Source organism: Mchenga conophoros, linkage group LG3 (genome assembly GCF_057382185.1).
Source record: "Mchenga conophoros isolate Kocher_MC1m ecotype Shallow Benthic linkage group LG3, M_conophoros_male_GT1.1, whole genome shotgun sequence".
In the NCBI taxonomy this organism is placed as follows: domain Eukaryota; kingdom Metazoa; phylum Chordata; class Actinopteri; order Cichliformes; family Cichlidae; genus Mchenga; species Mchenga conophoros.
This window is the reverse complement of record NC_140528.1, coordinates 70,858,793-70,878,240: the sequence shown is the minus strand read 5'-3', so window position 1 is coordinate 70,878,240 and position 19,448 is coordinate 70,858,793. Positions and strand designations below refer to the sequence as shown.

Here is a 19,448-nt window from a genome sequence, read left to right as displayed (position 1 = left end):
CCTGTTTTTTTGCCGATTTCTCTCAATGGAAGAAGTGCCAGCTGTCACCTGCAATTACTGCCGAGAGTGGGAGGGAGAGCGAGGGAGCAACAGAACAAGAATAGTTCCTTCTCTCTGCGGTCTGCCATTAAGCTTTTCAGTCTCATTGCTGCTCTTTATCTTCCCTCCAAGCACATTTCCGTGGCCATGGCTCCATGTAGTAAATTCAGGATTTCAATTGTAGCATCTTGAATTGGCCTTGCAAATTGCATGCCCTGCAATTAATCAAGTGTGTGCAAACCTCCCCTTTGCTGCCGAGCGCACCCCGACCTATGAATGATTAAACAGTAAAGATATCTCGCACTCCCCCCCCCCCCCCACACATACACAGACCTTTTCGTCAGCTCTAACAATATAATGAAAAGCAAATTACATGATGAAGAAAAGAGGATTTGGAGGGTGGTGGGTGGGGGGTAGTATTGTTGCAGCGTCTGGTTTTTTTTTAAAACACACACACACACCCTCAAGACAAGAGAATTGCGAGAAACTAATTACATCAGAGTGGCCAGATGATGGTGGCAGTGTTGGAAGTGTTTAATCAAACTCATAAAGCATGGAGAAGTGCCCAAACAAGTTGGCGGGGAGCATATTAATGTGTACACATTATTGCGTCGGTGCCCCGCCGCTGTAGATCGCATCAGTCCGGACCGCGCCACGTGGAATGCAATAACAGCGCGGCGGCTCGGTGGAGACGCGGCGGTGAAATCGATCTCTCGTCGACCGTTCCGAGTGCATAAAACGATGCATAATAATGATTGTTTGTGTTTGTTTAAAAGGAATGTGGCTCCGACTCCGTCCACCCGCTGCGTGCTGTGACGTTATATTGGCGATAAAACGAATACAACTCGCTTCCTGCATCTGTGCAGGAACTGTGCAGCACATCCATGATTAAATGGAACTTCAAGGCTTTAAAATTTAAAAAAAAAAGGAAGCATGAAGGATTTGTGTTTCTGATTTTGCTCGAGAAACTTTGGCGAGTCGTAAAACTGTTTCAGTTTCGTTACTTTCTCCTTTTTTTTATCTGCTGCAATTATTTCCCTAGACTTCAGCGAAATCTGTTTTAATTGATTTCTGTTACATTTTGCTTCAAAAGAGTAAGATAAATGTCTGGGGCAGAGCAGAAACTGTTAAAAGGAAAAAAAAGAAAGTCGTTTTTGTTTTTTTTTGACTGTTAAATTTGTCACCATCCTCCTAGGTGGTCTTGCCTGCTTTTTTTGTCTGCCTGTCTCTGATCTTCTCCCTCATCGTCCCGCCGTTCACCGAATTTCCACCCCTGGAGCTGCAGCCCTGGATGTATGGCCTGCCTCAAACCACCTTCTATAGGTAACGTGTTTAAAATGTAGTAATGATTTGTGGTTTTTCTTCGGGTATCAGTTAAAATGGCATTTTAATCGAGTTCACCCCAGATTCTAATTTAGATTTGAGCCTTAACAACAACCTGTGATTTATTTTAGATTTTTTTTAAGTTTAGGAGATACTGCTGCTGAATGATGTCATACAACAGTAACATCAGTAAGGTTATTGCAGTTTCATGAAACCGAATCAACGTGATTTTCACAGCGAAGGAATCTTCTAACAAATGATCTGTACTGTTATCCGAGGCAGATGGGGTCTGAATAATTTAAGGGAGCAGTGGGTAGTTGTAATAGCAGACATGGTTGAGTAGATAAACAACACACTCTGCAACTGTGTAGGAAAGTTCAACTTCAAAGATGGAAAAATCAAAGCGCAAAAAATACAAAAATGTTACAGAAACGGGCCTCGCCGTTTCATTTCTGAGAGATGATCTCGCCGAGGACGTCGATCTGGACACCGCCCGTCCTCGGCTGCCGTTCAGCATCATTGCAAATAAATGGCAAAGCTTGTGACAAGGCCCGGCTCCAGTGGACTTTGAAAGCACTTCAGGAGGCGCGTGCGGCGCGCTGATATGCACCACTGTAAATCACTCCATCTAATATTGCTGCTTTGGTGTTGTTACCACAGCGCCCATTGTAAGCGCATCGTGTAAATGGACTGGTGCTTATATAGAGCTTCTCCTCTAATTGCGCTCTCAAAGCACATTTCATTACAAGCCCCATTCACCAAATCACACACACACAGATCCATACGGTGCTTACTCTATGGCCCCAGCACCTGGACTGAGCCGGGCGACTCGGGTTAGATGGCCTCTAATAACTCCTGAGCCACAGCCGCCCACGGTGATGTCATAGCTTTGCAACTTTGGGGAAGGAGGATGGAAAATAATTGCAGAAATACTTTTGGAAGTCAGGTGAAGTGAAAAGTAAATGTTGCCTTTGGACTTAATTTACCATTTTTTTTGTCTTTTATTATTATTATTCTCTCCACTTTACAGCTTTTCTTTTGTTAGTTTTAGGCAACAGTAATACTTAAATTATGGAACAACCCATGCTTTTAAATAGATTTGTTAGAAAAGCCTGAAGGCGTACTGAAGTATTTCTCCAATTTTCTTTCCCCCCCCCGCCCGAGCCTCAAGGATGATGATGATGGTGATGAGCTGGTAGTTAAATACCTCCACGTTCACACAAAATTGCTGTAACATGACCCTTTCGATGTAACAACCTGAGTGCTGCAACAATTTAATCAACATTTGCAGCTTCCGTCAAGGCCAGCGAACTACTCGTAATTCATCCTGCGCTCCTGTGACGAAGAGGTGTTTGTTAGTTATTCAGCCTACAGGTGTTTCATTTCCCACTGAGGCACTTTGAGGAAATTCGCTCAGAGGATATCGAGGCATAATAGGTAATAAGTGTTGCCTCGTGAGAAAGTGGCTCGTTCAAGACAGAAACAAAGCTGTTGGTCGGAGTGAAGATATGATGTAATATAGAGCCTGCATTCTAGTCATCTGGATCATAAACTTTAGATTTTAGTTCTGTTTTATTTCCGTTACCACTAACTGAAACATTTTAATGCTCTTTTGCAGCAGAATTTTATGGTTGCTTTCATAACACTTTATGTAATTACAAATGACACTTCCTGCAGATTCAGTTTACATGACTTACTTTACCCTCCTGCATCAGTTTACTCTGCTACGTTTTGTGCTGCTATGAAGTATACGCACGTCTTTCTTTAGACCACAGTTTTGACATCACATGCTGGACAGGTTAAATATATAAACAGGCATTTTTTTTGATGATTTCTGATGAGGTGGGGTAAACCCTGGACAGACAGCTGTGAGGAGAAACAGCTAACCCTTTTTCTAGTTTTCATGCAACCTGTCCAGGATGTACCCAAGTGGATAGATGGATGGAGTCACCAGAGTCTTCCTAAAACTTAAAACTGACGGCATTGTTAGCAGCAGCCCTAGAACTTGTCACCGCACTGAGAGCTGCTAATAAGTCATTTAAAAAGTCTTTTAAAATGTACAGTGAGGTTTTAGGTGATTCTCACATACACGAAAGGCCATTTAAAAAATGCAACTGAACCATTGCCTTTGCCAAAATGCAGTGCTGTCTCTCTCCGTGGTGCTGAAACAGACCTAAGTGTGAGCCTCGCTCTGTCCGTGGTGCTAATTCATTCAAGTCTCTTTCCACAGTGCTGAAATCCAAAACATGCTGTATAAAATAAAAAATAAAAACAAAACATGATTTAGATGTGAAGTGACTTTATTATTTTTAAATATATGCTCATTTAAAATTTTAATAGTTGGGACATTTGCTCTGTGGACCAACAGGGTTTTTTTTTTTTCTATTCTGTGTCGTCACGTGGCCTTCATTTGACTTTCTGCAGTTATCTTCAGTTCATCTATGCTGTGTCATTTTGACTAGATAAACTCTTCATTAGTTCCGCTGTTTCTGTGTGTATGCACAAGTCTTCGTTTTACAACCGTCCAATAGTTTTATTATCTTTAATAACATGGTAACCCAGCCATTGTTAATAGCAAAACAGATGGCTGCACATAATCCATTTTTACAATCGGACCACTTCAATCGCACTCGCTGGTGGCCAAGAAAATGACCGCGTGACCTTCACGGAGACGCCTCTAAATGAGACAATGAACACTGTATTAATCCAAACGGTTGGCCGGGCTGTGGCTACAGCTGGCAGGAAGCCATCGCTGTGGTCTCTATGAAACACTGTGTTTTAACTCCCACAGTACCCTTAAGATAAAGGGCAGCGTGTGTGTGGTTAGTAATGAGAACAGGACTGGAATGTGAAGACTGTTTAACTGAGACCGGGCTTAGATATGTACAGGACACTGGGATAATAATGAAAGGCTTCGAGGAGCCCGTACTGTACACAGAATCTCGATCAGGCTCATATCGGCTCGTGCTTGCACTGAGCTCGGGCTATAGACATAATCGCTTTACAGTCGATAATGTTTAAATAAGTGATGTCAAAGAAGTTTTGACTCTCTGGCTGAAACTCTGAGATTTTTCTCTCATTCTCAGTTAAGATAACTCCAGCAGCACCGAGCATTGCTATTGAGCGTTTCAACACATCGAATCCTCGAGGCAGCGTGTTTCATTTCTTCTCAGGAGTTCTTGAATGTAAAGATTTGTTTGGCATTAATGGTCACTCCAATCTTCTCTTCTTTGTCAATATGGAAAATGAATTAGACGGCACTCTAAATGTCCCAATCAAGTGCTGCAGGAGACGATAGACAGGACTTCTAAAACAAATATCTATAGAATCAGAATCAGAATCAGAATACTTTATTGATCCCTGGGGGAAATTATTTTTTGTTACAGTGCTCCATTTTAAACCAACATTAAGACAAGACAGACAATACGCTAACTAAGAATAGTACAATATATACATATATATACATACATACATACATACATACGTCACTTATAAATAAATATTTGGAAAAGAAACATGTGTAGTTGTAGCAGCAAACAGTGTGTTAAGTGGATGCGTTGTACCTCAGATACTGGTTTTTCTGATTGAACTAGCTCTGAAGTTTCACTTGATTTAACAGATTTATAACAGTCATGTTGTTTTGGACCTTATAAAAGGTCTTAAAAGTCACATAATGTTACTGCTCTTCAGTCTTTTATATATATAAACTGATGTATATACATACACAAAACTATTAACAATAAATTATTATTAATTATGACATACAAAAACTAATGTAATGGTTGTATCTCATGCCTAAACAAAACAAATCCCAGATGCCTGGGACTGTCTGGGAGTTTCATTTTGGCAATACACTGGTGGAACGTGTGTGATGATGATAGCTAAGACTCCCTGCTTCCTGCTCTTTACTCTGTGGAAGTGGGAAGATGCTCATTTAACAAGAAATACCTTGAGAATACACAACTGGCGATTAGACTGCCAGTTATAGAGTGAGGAGCTTGGTCTCAGAGTAGAGTTGCTACTCCTCCACACTGAAAGAAGCCAGTTGAGGTGGTTTGGGTATCAGATCAGGGTGTCTTCTGGACAACTCCTAGGTCTAGGTGAAGTTTTTCAGGCATGTCATACTAGGAGGGGGCCTTAAGTCAGGGGTGTCCAACTCCAGGCCTCGAGGGCCGGTGTCCTGCAGGGTTCAGATATCACCCTGGTCAGCACAGCTGAATCAAATGATTAGTTCATTACCAGGCCTCTGGAGAACTTCAAGACATGTTGAGGAGGTAATCTAACCATTTAAGTCAGCTTGCTGGATCAAGGACGCGTCTAAAACCTGCAGGACACCGACCCTTGAGGCCTGGAGTTGGACACCCCTGCCTTAGGGTAGACCCACAACATGCTTAGACCGCTGCCGCCATGACCTGGACTAGATAAGAGTCAGAAAAAGGATGGATGGATGGACACCGACATGACTTTAAGCTGGTGAATTAACACTTCCCCTGCTAGAGTAAAAGTGTTGACCCATCCTTCATGATTTGTATTTTGCTTCCAAAAAGTCGGGTTTTAAAGAATTTTGTCTTCACTGACCTCTAAATCACACAAGCATTAAAAAACCATCAGCCTGTCACAAAAACACTGTTTATTTCTGAATGTGTTGCCTTATAACGAGCAGATTTTCAGTCGTGATTTGTGCACAGTTTGGCCTAAAAGGGACATTAAAACAGTCTTTAAATTTTACTTTACCCGTAGACACCCTGTTCTCATGTTCCCCATTATGCAGCGATTCTGCCACAACAGGCCATTGTCCAAGTTCATTCTCTTTCATAATGCCTATTTAATTCTTGTTTGTCTGTTTTATTGACATTGTGACAGACTGGCTGGCGCTCATGGATTAAATTGCTATGTGGACCTTCTGTGAGAGATTAAACTGAAATATTTAATGAGGAATTTTTCATTATTTTATGTTGAATTTTACAGCAACGATGGGCCAGGAAATATGGAGGTGTCCCAGGTGGTGGAAAGCTTGTTGAACAAGCCTGGCTTTGGGACACGCTGCATGAAAGGAGACCCTATACCGTAAGTAGGCTGGGTATACACGAGTCGCAAATTAAGAATCCAGCCAAACATCAAAACCAAACGATACTGACAGAGTCTGAATCTTTGCAAGCTGTGTATGTTTGGCGAGTTGTTATGCATGCGTGTATCAGCCTCTTTCCGACAAATCCAGCAGCAGGCATGGAGCTAGGAAAAAAAAATGCTTGGCAGGATTTTGAAAACCAATTTGTAAAAACAAATTTGATCAATAAATAATGAGCTTTCTCTGCAGTCTTGATCAGGATAAGCTGAATAATGAATACCTGTTTAAACCTATGAGATGGAAATATTAAAGCGTTCGGAGTCCTCGGAAGTTCTTGTTTACGGCAGCTGCTCTGAATGGCCTGTTGTGCATGCATTATTAAAACACAAACTGTAATCTTTTAATTAAGTGGTTATTTTCCAGGAGTCTTAAAAATACAAAGCTGTATTAAAACGATGATAAAGCTTTGCTACTGTTATGATTTATCCCCCAAACACCACCAGTGTTTAAGAAAAAGTGGAAATAAGGCATACAGTGATGGATGTAGGTGACAGGGGTGATCGGTTGCCGGTGAAATATTCATGTTCATTTTCCTGCAGGAATCTACCTTGTTCCTCCACGGGGTCTGATTGGTTCACTCCCTCCGTGGATCAGTCAGTCGCTGACATCTTTCTGAATGGAAACTGGAGCATGTCTAACCCCTCCCCCGGCTGCGAGTGCGGTACTCCTAAACGGACAATGATGTTGCCCGACTGCCCGCCCGGCGCGGGCGGCCTTCCTCCGCCACAGGTTAGTGTCCGACTCCGGAAATCGTGTCTCTCTGTGGTGCAGTGGGTGGATCGGTCCGTACTGTATGTGAATTTATAGATTTATGAGATCGATCATGTGCAACAGTGAATGTGTCAGTATCTCTCTGAGGTCTGTTGAGCGAGACATGGAGCCGCTGCCTATTCAGGGGCCACTGTACCCAGCTGGATGTGTAGCGTTCTTTCCCCCTTTTTGGTAAAATGCATACATTTACTGAATGTGTGTCATGGAGGGATAAGCTGCAGTAAGAGAGCGGAGTGGTCTAAATGTAAAAAAATAAAAAATAACTCAGTGACACAACAGCACAATAAAAATGCTTATCATGGAAGCTTTTGGCTTGCAGTCTGAAAGTCCCAGTCAGCATCATTTTGATTTGAGAACGTAAAGGTACTTACTAACAAGGAATTTGCATTGCATTGCAAAATGTAAATCAGCCTTTTGTGCTGCTTCCCTTTTTGTGAACTAGCGAGCATGCATGAAAATGGGACCAAAATTGATTCTACTGAAAATATACCGACTTGGCCATTGCAAGTGATTCAGCTTGTTCCACACACCTGTTAAAATTCTCTTTAAATAAACCCATAGTGTGTCCTTTCAGATATACCCCAACTTTGCTACCTTGTAGAGTCCCTTAGGACATTTCATAGCATGCAGTTCCCAAATAGAATCTGCAAAGGACCTCACCTTTTCTGCTCAAACTCCAAAGTCCTGAGCACTTTGGCTCTACACGTCAATCCGGTTGTTAAGTGATGACGTGACGAATCCTCTTCCGGGCCTAAAGTAGTCTGCGTTTAATATGGCTTTTGTGTTGTTAACATGTTTAATGTTATGTATTTTCTTCTAGTTAATCTCAAAAAGCTCCTAAAACAGTCAGTGATCACTGTTGACCTCCCTCGGCTTTTATTACCGCTAATCATTTATTTAAGCTCAGTTTTTAAAACCTTAGGATGTAACTACAGCCCAGCCCATGCAGCAGTATATGAATGACTAACCTCGTATTGTGGATGGATTATCTCAGTTGTTCTCCTGGCTGAAGTTTGGTCCTTTTACAGCATCCTGCCATGCGATTACATTTGTTCCTGACCACCGAGAACACTCACGTTAACTTTTATCGAGTGGAAAAAAAGTTATCTTGTTTATATTATGCTAACATAGCTGTGTCGCTAGCGGTCACGTAGCACATCATTATATAGCAGCTAGCCAAACTTCAGTAACCCTACAAACGTCACTGCTGTTTAGTTTTCTGTCTTCATTTATGTTGGAAGTGATAACAGAGCTGTACGTTTTAATTTGTTTCCAAAACCCGCAGTCAGGACATGCTATATTGTATTTAGATAGAAGCTAGCGAGCTAACTCCCTGCTAACTTCTAACTCCGTTAAATGTCATAAATTCTGTTTTCATGGATGCCTGGATGTTAAACTCAATTGTTACACCTGGTAGAGCAGAACGCTGATCATTTTATTAAAGATGAAAGACTAGACAGTTTTTCAACTCTCAGTAATGCCATAGTGATCGTTTGATATATGCAGCGGAGTTTAGGCCCAGACACGGCTAGTGACGTCAGACTTAACGACCGGATAGCAATACTCTATGGACCATAACTTTAACACTACACATGGCAGCTGGGGCAAATGTTGCATGGACCTGACCTGAAGGGGTTTGATCCAGGCTGGGATCGATTGACAAGTTAGAGACACAGCATCATTGTCTACCAGCTGCCACCTGCTGACTGAACCAATCACGGCACAGAGTGAAAGCGGTGTCTCATTTGGAGCTAAATGATTTGCACTGCTGTCTCCCAATGATAATGATAAATCTAAGCTTGACAGAGAATGGCTGGAGAAGCTGTCACTGCACTCCAATGTCATTTTTATTAGAGATGGCTTTGTCTGTTTGCTCAGGCTTTGTGGCATGTGCCTGCATTTTAAGAGATTAGAATTTGAATGGCTCATGGCTAACCCCGGCTAAATCTGCCAATATTTTCTTCCTCTTGGAGACTTATGACGGTTGAGAATTTGTTTGTAGTAGTTTACCCTAGATAGAGAGTGGAAATGAGCAGGGGAGTGTTGATTGCTAATGCCTGAGGTTTGGCTTTGAAGTATTACAATTACAGAAGCTAATTCGCAGTTTTACATTTGGATCTTTATTTCTAGACGTGGAGGTCTGTGCTGATTAGTCCTGCAAGGCTGAGTGTCTGCATATTTTTATTATTTTTTTAATTTCTCCCGGTTTTGCATGGGCTTGCGTTGACAATGACATGCTACTTCTGGATGCTGGATAATACTTTGGTGAGTGGGCAGCCCAGTAATTACTGTTTTTCCCCTGGAGGTTTGAAGGTAAGCCAGCAGATACCAACTTCCCATGGCATCTACATTGATCGTGACATCAGATTTTTTTATTCTACAATTTTCAAACACTGTTGATCAAAATGTCTTTAACGCAAACACCAGAAATAACTCATGTTGGTGAGCTAGCTCAGGTAGCCTCACAGGTTTCTTCCTGTAAAAAGGGAGTTTTTCCTTCCCACTGTCACCAAAGCACTTGTTTTGTTAGATTATTTGATTGTTGGGGTTTTCTCTGTTTTCTTTGTGTGATAATGGAGTCTTTACCACTCAATATAAAACACTTAGGGAAGTTTTGTTGTGATTTGTTGCTATATAAATAACATTTAGTTGAATTGAAGTGAACTGAGAGAAACAAAACAGTAAATTTCCTCAGTGAGGTTTAAGGTGTCAACTTCTGTGGGTTAGGTTTTAAACAGCAATTGCAATATCAGTTTTTCAAAGCACTTATAGCCTTGGTTCAGTGATGAGAAAAATTACAATACTAATTGAGGCACATGAACTGAAATGGTTTAATTTGATAATTGCTGTGACATTTCCTCTTAAACCTTTGATGCATTTGGAGACGTCATATTGGAAGTGCTAAGAGACCGTGGTTAAAAAAAGGGTAAAACTGCAAAGTCGATAACCTCCAACAAGCACGACATTAAATGATATTCTCTAAAACTACTGGGCTCATTTGCCGCTCATTTATTCCCCTACCTTATTCCTTTCACTCCCCCTATATACAGCACCACTCTGCAATCAGTGCACTTTCACACTCTGCATTGATCTGTAGTTCTTTGTTGAACTTGTGAGTCTCGCCGTGTGCTCCTTTCCACGACACGGCCCTCCAGGGCCATTTAAAAGGAGCACCTGTCCACGAATCATGCTAAAGGATGATCGCTGAGACAGTAAAACAAGAGTAGTGCCCTTTGTGTAACCTTTTCCCATCCCTGATGTTCCGTCTTAGCTCATGACAGCACTGTCAGGAGTCCCCCATTTGTTGAGGCGTTATTCTTGTCTTTGTATCCTCCCGATAGCCCCGCTAAGCTATGAAGGGCTTTCTTTCCCAAGCCTAATTTTTCATTTTTGCTCTTTTCCCCTTATCTCCATGTGCTTCTCAATTTTCAAACAACCCCTGTCCTTTTTCTTGCTCCTACTTTGGTGCTTAACTGAATTTCTACTTTATCGTGTCGTACTGTAAGTGGCTGGTCATTTTAGTACACTTAGCCACAGTAAAAAGACCATTTGTGAAGGCCAGTTTTGGCCTGCATCTTGTTAAATTCACTTGTGTCATTTCTCATTTATTTATAAAATCGAATTTGTTCCAATCCAGGTCCTGTAAATGGACTTTACTTTTTCCACAGAAACAACCTTGAGGATTTTAAGTTTTTATTGTACAATCTGCCACTAAAATTATTTTAAAGTTAGGATGAGAATAGAGCAGATGGAGAAGTAAAGATAGTGGAGAATCGGACAACGATAGAAAAGAGGAACCCATTAGATGTGCATCTAGGGTTGCCAACCGTCCCTTAAAATACGGAATCGTCCCGTATTTAGAAACAAAAGCACACGTCCCGTATTGAGCTAATAAGGGACGCACTTTGTCCCGTAATACAGTGAGAATCAAAAGTAGTCTATAAATGTTAATGGAATTAACGCTTTGTTTGAAAACATAATTCCCAGCCCCTCTCCTGCTTTGTGACCAATGAGCTGACAGCACACTTATGACAATTCGAGTATGACAATTCAGATTACCGCTCATCTCATTGGTCGAGGAAAGGTCGCTTACGGAGAAAATACCGGAAGACAACAGATGACCACAACAAGAAGCATGGCCAACAGGGAAACAAACGCCGTCACTGCGGTGCAAGTCTCGGACGACAGTACACCTAAAGCTGGGCAGACACTGTGCGATTTTTTTCAGTCGCGTTATTCAGCTCTTGCTCAAACTGCACGATTGACTCGCAGGGGTTAGAAGTTGGTAGGTCACGATGCAGGGTCTCACACTATACCGCCCGATGCTCTGATGCGACCTGAGTGCTCACACTGTGCGTCCATAAAATTAAGGTTATAACAGAAAATCTGTCGCTCGCTCTCTCTGTCTTTCACTCACACAGACACACCACCATCAACTTTGCTAAATTGCTAATGAAAAACATGATCAGGCAGCTGTGATTTAGCAGCGATGTAGATCCAACTATTTTCACGGTTGTTGTGGTCGTGATAATTTTGTGAGGCCACATCGAAAAGGCTCGGATGAGCTTTTCAAAGTTCTACAAGTTGTGCCTCCATCGCTTGTGTCCAGATCACACGCTGCACAGCCGTGCTGCTCCGTCTTTTTCACGGCGTTTACGTGTTTGCGCGCGAGCAGTGTGAGCGCCTGTGGTGAGACCCTCACGAGCGATTGATGATCGGGAGCTGGTCGTGAGGTGTTAATCACTTCTCGTTACCCCACGTATACTACACGACGCACGATGAAGGCCAAAATCGGGCCGATCACTCAAAAATCGGCTCAAAATGGGCCTAAAACCGCACAGTGTGAGCCCAGCATTAGAGCAGCAATGTTTGTTCCCCTCAGAGAAAGGGAAGAATGGGAAAAGGAAAACACCTGGCTGGAAAAAGTTAATATGGGCATGTGCAGTGAATATCAGCGCTATGTGGCCAGAAGTGTGATAATATAATTTATTTTGTGTAATAAACGACTGCAAGGATGGATGATTACAACAAATAGATGACTAATACATAAAAGTAATACATAGATGAATAATGATGATGAGTTAAGATGCGTAATCATGGGAACAAGCGGGTTTTCAAACGGGAGCAGCTGATTAGCATTAGAAAAGCTGAAATAATACCTCAACTGAAGCCAATTGTACTAAATGCACTAAATGTGCACTGTTACAAGAATATTTTTCTTTCTATTGTTTTCTATTATTTTAAGTTAAGCAGGACAGAGTTCTTTTAAAGAAAGATTTACTTATATTCTCAAAAGTTAAGCATGACAGGCTTCTGTTTAAGAACGAGACCTGTTTTACTGTGTTAATGTTGTCATTTTGAGCTAAAAATAAATGGCTAAATGATCATTTGTTTCACATGTGTTCATATCACAAAGAATAGAATATGCATCTACTTAAATCAAATTCAAGTCAAAGGGTTAAAAAAAATAATTTCACACACAAAAAAAGAGCTAGAAAATTCACCACACTGGGAAGGGTGAAGACAACTGGGTCGCCCGGCCCTGGCCACGAGGTGTCCCTTATTTATTTTTCAGGGAGTTGGCAACCCTATGTGCATCCCTCTAGCACAGTAGCACCACCAATGGCACAAATGACACAAAGGCCTGTAATTTCCAGATGTCCAAATTGTACGACTATACTTATCCGGTCGTTAAGTCTGACGTTACTAGCCGTGTCTGGGCCTAAACTGCGCTGCAGGTCCACATATCAAACGATCACTATGGCATTACTGAGAGTTGAAAAACTGTCTAAAGTCTTTCATCTTTAATAAAATGATCAGCGTTCTGCTCTACCAGGTGTAACAATTGAGTTTAACATCCAGGCATCCATGAAAACGGAATTTATGACATTTAATGGAGTTAGAAGTTAGCAGGGAGTTAGCTCGCTAGCTTCTATCTAAATACAATATAGCATGTCCTGACTGCGGGGTTTTGGAAACATATTAAAACGTACAGCTCTGCTATCACTTCCAGCATAAATGAAGACAGAAAACTAAACAGCAGTGACGTTTGTAGGGTTACTGAAGTTTGGCTAGCTGGTATATAATGATGTGCTACGTGACCGCTAGCGACACAGCTATGTTAGCATAATATAAACAAGCTAACTTTTTTTCCACTTGATAAAAGTTAACGTGAGTGTTCTCGGTGGTCAGGAACAAATGTAATCGCATGGCAGGATGCTGTAAAAGGACCAAACTTCAGCCAGGAGAACAACTGAGATAATCCATCCACAATACGAGGTTAGTCATTCATATACTGCTGCATGGGCTGGGCTGTAGTTACATCCTAAGGTTTTAAAAACTGAGCTTAAATAAATGATTAGCGGTAATAAAAGCCGAGGGAGGTCAACAGTGATCACTGACTGTTTTAGGAGCTTTTTGAGATCAAATAGAAGAAAATACAAAACATTAAACATGTTAACAACACAAAAGCCATATTAAACGCAGACTACTTTAGGCCCGGAAGTAGGATTCGTCACGTCATCACTTAACGACCGGATAAACAAGCCATGGCTGTGTCATGGAACAGAAATTGCAAGAGGAAGTTTAAAAAAAATCTGACTTTGAGAGTCACAAACATGAGAAACCAGGAATTGCAGAACAAGCCACAGTAGCAGTAATCACAGTGGCCAAACTAATCGACACCAAGGACATCCTAAAAAACATACAAGCAGGTGCCTCACACTCAGGCATAAGGGCATTCTGCAGAAAGTGAAATTACTTTGAGTTCACACAGCATGAAGGACACGGCGTATACAGACAGAAGATTAGACTTCGCTAAACATCATGAAAAGCAGTCTGATTAGTATTGGGAGCACATTCTTTGGCCAGATGAAACCGTGATAAATTAGTGCAATGATGTGGTTCACATGCTTTCACCTGGCCGGGACTTAGCGCAGTGAAATGCAAAATCCTGAAGTATATCACAGAGATCGGTGTGTGGCGATAACTAGCTGAGTGCAAAACAAGCGCAGAGACTGTGGGGTGCATTCATCAGCCTCATCCCCTGAGAAAAGCAGCTCCCACTCAATCAACGATCTTTGCAGACTTCACTTAGACACGCGTGATTCTCCTCACATTGCATTTGTCTGCGATGCATCACGAATATGAATTTAACCAAACATTTGCCACCCACTTTCATTTTCTGGCAATCAATTATTAGATAAGGCACGAAGGAATTAAAGTAAGATTGTGAGAGACAAGCCAGGAATATTTCCTAAAGACAACCAAGCAGCGATTTCTACAGAAGTGAGTGAACAGTGAACAAAAACAGCTTAAATAGTAGCTTTAGTTTCTTGGACATTAGGGAGGTATTTTGCTGGGAAAATAGCTTCATTTAATTGTTAAACACTGCAGTTTAGTTTTTATACAGGATTGCAAAAAGGTCATAGACACTGTACACAAGTTTCTAATCAGGAAAAAAGGGAAAAGTGTGACTTTGCTATCATGAAACGCAGAGATTGAGGAGCCAGAATGCAGACTGTGAAGACAGACTGAATTAACTAAAAGGAAACCTTTATTTAGGCATATGCAGATGATAAAAACAAAACGAAGCCAAGAAGCAAACAAAAAAGCAGACAGGAACAGACACAACAAACGACAAAGGGGAGACAAAACTATTATATACACACAGACAGAGTGATCAGGTAATTGAAAAGAGGAGGGTGACGAGACGAAGCTGAAAACAATCCAGACAATCAAGACAAGAGGAGAGAAGCAAACTAATGCTTTGTTCCCGATGCCTCGGAAGTTGGACGTTGAAGCTCGGGATTGACGTCACTCAGTTTGCTTCAGCAGTAAAGTCAAAAAAGCTAGGAAAAAACTGACTTCTTTACTTCTTAGCTAAACCATACGTGCAGTAAATGCACATCAGAACAATACTTAGTTTTGTGTACGTAAAAACACTGCGGCAGCACGTCCTGGTCAATGCTTTGTAACAACAGCGATGCAGCAAATTAAAAGTTTTATCCTTTCACTGCTGTTTACTTTCAGTGCCGTCTTGGATTATCGACTCAGGGTTGGTGGAGATGCTCCAACCGTCCGGGTTGGAAATCTCAGAAATTCAGTTTAAATACGACCTACCTGGAAATTTGCACAATCCTCGTATCTCCCATCCTAAGATTTAGTGCTGTGGTTGAGGGTAAAAGTTACACATTAATTCTTTAAAAAATAAAATGTTTGAATTGCAGGGGGAAAAAAGCTTGTTATGATGTAAACACAAATATAGTAAATTGTTAGTGAGTTTTTAGTTATGTAAGAGCCGATATCCCACTGTTAAACCTGCACAGGTGCTTATCCACTTCTCTTGTATAGAACTGTGACCCCTAGCCCTCGACACTTCCTTCTCCAACCTCTGAAGCCTCCCTGCTGTTAACTGCAAGTCTACCAGTGGGTCAAAGCATAGGCTTTAGTGTTTGGTATACAGTGTAGTACATAAGGTCGTGGCCACTCTCTTAGTGTTACCGTCCACAGTGGTATCCGGTACGAGCATCATTTTTCACGTGGAGAATTGCTGCCTGTGACGATTTATAATATCATCACAGATACAGAGATATCCGGACATATATAAACAATTGAACTTCTGCATATCACGTCCTCGCTGCATCGTTTACCTGTTGACAGTAGCAGGTTGCACTAAATTGATGTTACTCCGAGGCATGGACCACCCGTGGAAGCCGAACACATCATGAGGATGTGTTCCCTTTGACCGGAAAGCCTCCCATGTTGAATAAATCATGACAAAGCGTGCTGGCTTCACAGTACTTTTCTTTTTTATCTTTCATCCTGCCGAACCTCCGAATATGCCCTTGAGAAACTACAGAAAATACAAAAGAGAAAAAAGCGTGGACATGGCACCGCAGGAGGTAGTGTGAAATCATTGTTTCCATGGTAATGGCAGGCAACAGTAAGCCCTCTATCAATTCTAAGGTATTGACTCTCATTCGCTGGTGATATTTAACCTTCAAAGATGAATAGGCAGTCATGCGTGCGGAGGAATTGATAAAGCCGCCACTTTCAATGTATTACGATTGATGTCTTTATCATTTGGAGGCTGGCCTAACTACGGCTTGTTTGCAAATTACTCTCCTTGGCCTCATCTATCAGGCTATTGAAGTAGGGCATTGGATAGAGGAAAAAAGGGATAATTCTACATGGGAAATACAACTAGTATTGTGTAACTTTGCTTCTTGGTTTAAGAATTTGCTTAAAAACAAATGCCTTCAAGTGTTTGTTGAACTGAATTTATAATGTAACACAACCCCTGACTTCTCGCTGGTCTGTTCAGTGAGGGTCGGCGAGTCCGCTGTATTTGCAGCATCTTATGTAGTAATTTATTCATGCGGTTCAGTAAAACAATAATGAATCCATAAACCTTACATATGAGGGCACGTTTTGTCTCTGACAACAGCTGTTGAAGGAATAAATCCAGTTAAGTGCTGATCAGCTCCAAACCCCACCAGGTCATCCTCAGCCAATGGCAAACGCAGCATACTGGCACATCCTTTCTCTGCGGGACCCTGCAGATTTGTCACTTTGACTCCAAGCGCACACAGATTCATTTTGGTGTAAAACGACCTGTCCATGGCCTCCTTCTCAGCAGAAAGCAAGAGATGCTCAAAAACAAAAGCAGAAAGGTCATTGACTCGTGAGGCGAGGCAAACGGAGGGTGAGGAAGTCCCTTTGTTGCAGCTAAACAGAAGGAAAAGGGATTTTAGATGAAATTCTTTCACCGGGCTTGTATGCTTGCAGCTCAGTCTTTCATGTGGGGCTTTTGGTTGTGGTTAGTAGGTGCCTGTTTGTAAGCCAGGACCGTTAGCTATTAGCTAATGCTCCTGTTCAGCACAATTTAAACTGATGTGATCCTATTGGACATAATCATGCAGGACAATGAGCATGTTGAGCTGAAAAACGTCGCTCATGTATGTGATGTGACACGGGTACACATGAGTATACAACTGGCCACCTGCCACTAGCAACACATCAGGTTATAACGAGCTGAAGGAGCTCACAACAATGTAGAAGTTTGTGTGTATGATGATTCAGCAATACATCGCTTCCCTTTGTGCTACCATGACGTTATGATTATTAATACATTTAAAGTAAACCAAAAGTTTCAAATATGCAGTGCTGTGCAAAAGCCAGACTTTTTTCCTTTTTGTGATTTTTTTTTTTTTTTTTTTTTTAAGTCCTTCAGCCTTTCTGAAAATCTTTCAGCGCTTTTCTTGGGACATTCTTTCCTTTTTCTCTCATGTTCAGCCCAGTTTTTGTATCTGACCAATGGTACACCAGAATCAATTTTAAATAGCATCTTTAGGCACTTTGTTCCGAGCAGCCGCTTGCAAAAAATAAAAAATAAAAAAATCACTTGTTCCCATTTCTTTAGTTGAATCTACAAAAAAATGTCAAAGAGAGCACAGTTTGACAGACATAAAATTGTATTTTTGCACCAACAAGATGATTCCCAAAGAGCTATTAAATGAAAAGTTGACATGTGTCCTTAAAAACTTGAGGAAATTGGATAAGTGAAGGACAAAAGAAGAACTATCAAGCCTGAAAAAAAATATAACTACAGCAGATGAAAATGATCTGAAAGTCATGTCCTTGAGAAATATGGGGGGAAATCTAGCAAAGACCTGACAGAGGATGTGAGAGATGCATCGTCCTCTTCAGTGGAGGGACAAAAGGGGCTGAGGTATGCCAGATTACACAGGAGCTTGATTGGAAATCATTGACAACAGTTTTTATGGAGTTCTGAATCCAAATGTGACATTCTTGAATCAAATCATTGATTGCGGCACCGTTAGCTAATGGTGTTAGCTGTGTTAGTTAGCGCTAACTGTGTTAGTTAGCGGTGTTAGCTATTAGCCATTAGCTATACGTTGAGTATCTACAGCCATCTGTAAAATGGCGTTTGGCGCTAACTGTGTTAGTTAGCGGTGTTAGCTATTAGTCAAAGGAGCTTGCAAAGAAAAGCGTCTGGACTTCTTTAAGATGCTTGAAGACGTTTCACCTCTCATCCGAGAAGCTTCTTCAGTTCTAAGGTCAAATGGTGGAAAGTCCCAGATTTAAACCTAGTGGGAGTGACCTCCCACAGAGGGACAAAAGGACCCCCTGATGATCCTCTAATCGCCTGAGCCAAGGTGTGAAACTGGGTGTGGGTCCCAATCAGCCAGAGTTTCGGGTGTGTTCATTGTGAAACCTGGCCCCACCTTATCATACGAATTCCTGAGGTCAGATGGCCCAGGATGTGAGTGGGCGTTAAGGCGTCTGGGAAGGGATCTCAAAACTGGATTATAGATGGCAGAGAGTTGGTGTCGTAAACCACTGCCTCTGTTCAAAGATGGTCGCTCACAGTGGACATAGATGGCTTCTTTCACTCCTCTTTCAAACCATCTGTCCTCTCTGTCCAAAATGTGAACATTGGCATCCTCGAAAGAGTGTCTTTTATCCTTAAGATGCAGATGGACTGCTGAGTCTTGTCCTGTGGAGGTGGCTCTTCTTGACTGAGAACCTTCACAGACATGTTAGCTATTAGCCATTAGCTATACGGTGAGTGTCTACGGCCATCTTTAAAACATGGTGGAGGCTCTGTCATGGTTTGGGGCTCAAAGAAGTGGGAAGTGGGAAGAAGTTCTGATTGGCAACAGCTTCTTTTTTCAGCATTAAATGAGTAAAAGCATACCCGGATAGAAAAGCATACAGCTGAACACTCTCAGTCATGGATTAGCCTCCCCAGAGCCTGAACTTTAACATTATTGAATCATTATCTTCTTCCATTACACAAGTATCATCATGCATTGACACTTGCGGTAGTATTAAATGTTGCAGAACTGCTGTATTGTAATGCTATTGATTGTTATAGTGAGTATTGTAATATTGTGGCATGACTAACTCTGTATTCCCCATTCTCCACAGTATTCAGTGGCAAAACAGGTGACTGTACGATTTGACATATTTAAGCAAGGAAGATTCTTCCCCGAGATTGCTTTTCTTTGTGCGCACCAGATAAAACTCACCTTTGAGGAGCAGCACGATGTAACCGGTGGCAAGATTAATATGAACACAGCACGCTCTCTTATCTCTCCAGTGCTCGAGTATGCCAGCTCATTCAACAGATTTGATTACTCCTCAGTTTACATTTCCCTCA

The 19,448-nt window shown here is 41.6% G+C and overlaps 1 protein-coding gene across 3 annotated transcripts in view; it reads left to right on the top strand.

Moving 5' to 3' along the window:
• Positions 1-19,448, top strand: part of LOC146580350 (phospholipid-transporting ATPase ABCA1) — a 189,483-nt gene that overhangs the window by 94,282 nt on the left and 75,753 nt on the right. For all 3 annotated transcript variants that reach the window (XM_085267020.1, XM_085267021.1, XM_085267019.1), the window contains 3 exons: positions 1,235-1,362; positions 6,331-6,429; positions 7,030-7,219. In XM_085267020.1, the coding sequence (XP_085123146.1) occupies positions 1,235-1,362; positions 6,331-6,429; positions 7,030-7,219 (417 nt within the window). The remainder of the gene's footprint in view (positions 1-1,234; positions 1,363-6,330; positions 6,430-7,029; positions 7,220-19,448) is intronic.